General features: G+C 27.8%; 1 protein-coding gene across 1 annotated transcript; it reads right to left on the reverse strand.

Annotated features, from left to right (window-relative positions):
• Positions 1 to 192: 192 nt before the first annotated feature.
• Positions 193 to 719, reverse strand: EMWEY_00046000 (hypothetical protein; the record flags this gene model as incomplete). The annotated part of the gene is made up of 2 exons (XM_013483086.1): positions 193 to 307; positions 522 to 719. Coding segments are annotated over 2 exons (313 nt in total), but the record flags the coding sequence as incomplete, so codon positions are not given.
• Positions 720 to 2,500: the final 1,781 nt, after the last annotated feature.

Below are 2,500 nucleotides of genomic sequence, written 5' to 3' on the forward strand. Positions count from 1 at the left end.
TATATATATATATATAATATATTTATATAATATATATATAATAGGGGAACTGTTAATAATATAAAAAAGAAAGAAAAGAAAGAAAAACAAATAATACAAATGAATAATATTACTACATGTTGAGGAAATATAGTTAAGGAAAAAAAAAAAACAAGCACAAAAAACCCTAAACCCTAAACCCTAAACCCTTACTAATTTCTTCAAAGTCGCTTTGTGTAATAAACCCTGTATTTTGTTTATCATAAGAACGCATTATTTCTTGTACTTGTGCTTTCTTTACCTCAAACCCTAATGCCCTCATTGCCACCTATAAGAAAAAAAAAAAAAATAAGACTACTAAACCCTAAACCCTAAACCCTAAACCCTAAACCCTAGAAAAATTCATATTTTTTTTTTTTCTAAAACTGTTTAAAATAATACATCAACAAGAAAAGCAAAAGAAGGAAATAAATAAAAAGAATAAATAAATAAAATAAATAAATAAAATAAATAAAATAAATAAATAAATAAATATAATTTACCTTTAATTCATGATAATCCATTTTTCCTGATTTTTCTGAATCAAATAATTGAAATGCTTCCTTAATTTCTATTTTTTGTTCTTCTCTTAATTCTCTTCTTCTTCCTCCTCTACCACCAGAAGCAGCAGCAGCAGCAGCAGCAGTAACACGAGTACCACCAAACGCAAGAGCTCCTCCTATTTCTGTCTTCCTACTCATCTTTTATTATTATATATAAAAGAAAAATAAAAGGAAAAAAGGAAAAAAAAAAGAAAAAGAAAAGAAATGAAGGAGAGTAGACAATAAAGAGAAAATATTAACAAATAGATTCAGGTGTATATACACCCCAATCTTGTTGCATAAATTCTCTTTTTTTCTGCTTTCCTCCCTTTCTCTGTAGAAAGAAAGAATAATGTACACTTTCTGTCGGTGTATTCTTATTCTTGCTTATTTAGGGTTTAGGGTTTAGGGTTTAGGGTTTATTGGTTAATATTCCTTTTTTAATAAATTCTTTTTTTTCTTCTTTTTCTTTTCTTTTACACCACCGCAGCTGCATTGGTGCACGGTATACCACCGACCGCGGGCAGTATAGCGGCTTCTAAGGGGGAAAAAAGAAGAAAAAGAAGAAAATAATACTTTAAATAATGGTAATATGTTATTAATATAGTATAAAAAGGAAAAAAAGCAAAGACAAAGAAATTCGGTTGAATTAATGGCAGCTTTCCACCTGTTCAAGATGAAAGGATGTATAGGTGTCTAGACAGCTGAAGATGAGGGAAGAATTGCTGAATAAAAGGGAATAAAATATATTTATTAATATTATTTTTTAATATTTAATTAATAAAATACTTTAATTGAATTGTTTGTTGATAAAATACAACATAACAGTAGATGGGGGTTGTTGATTGTATGAGCCCTGGCGCTGCAAGAATGGCGTGCGGTGTACTATAAGGGGGCCCCCAATATAAATAGAATAAGGGAATAAATATATTTATTTTTCTTTATTTTCTTTATTTAATTGAATTAATATTCATAAAAATACAATTCTAATGAATTAATAAATAAATTTATACAAAAAAGTATACAAGAATAAAGAAAGCGGCTTCTCTTGATCGGGCTGTCGGCAGCGATAGTAAGCAAGTAGGCAATCTGCATGCATATTCATGAATCATTATTATATATAAATATTCTTTTTTTTCCTCTTTTTTCTTCCTTTTTTGTATATTTATATCAAAATAAATATAAAATATACATATATTATATATATTTTTTATGAATATAACCTTATTATACCCTAATTAAGATCATTTTTCTTCTTTTTTGTTGGGGCCCCTCCCCTCTCCTTAGGAATATTTCTCTTTTTTTTTTTTTCTTGGATTTTTTTGCATCAATATAATCAATTATATGGGGTATATATACACCTAAATATAAGTATAATTAATGACTAAATAATCCTTATTTATTTATTTATTTATATATTTATTTATATTAATAAGGATGGAAGAAACAGCTGCTGCAGATATTAATTATGAAGGAATTATCTCTTGGCTTTTATGTAGACGTCTCTTACCTCAAGATTATCATCAAAGAATAAAAGGTAAGAAAAAAAAAGAAGAAAAAAAAAAGAGAAAAAAAGAATAAATAAATAAATAATTATATGTTATTCCTTGTTGCATGCAAAAAAAGGAGAAAATAGACGTTAATTGATGTATTTATTATTTTTTCCTTATATTTATTATTATAATATGCATGCATGCACATGCATGCATGCGTGCATGTATACAATTTATTTACTTTTAAACATATGCTGCTGCTGCTGCTTCTGCTGCTGCTGCTGCTGCTGCTGCTGCTGCTGCTCATATACTCTTACTGCTGCTGCTGTTGCTGCTGTTGCTGTTGCTGTTGCTGCTGCAGGTATAACAGCATATATAAATGAGCAATTAAATGTGCCTATTGATTCAATAAATTCATCAAATTATATTAACAAGAAAAAACAAGAA

This window comes from Eimeria maxima, genomic scaffold (assembly GCF_000499605.1).
Source record: "Eimeria maxima Weybridge genomic scaffold, Emw_scaff938, whole genome shotgun sequence".
Classification (NCBI taxonomy): Eukaryota; Apicomplexa; class Conoidasida; order Eucoccidiorida; family Eimeriidae; genus Eimeria; species Eimeria maxima.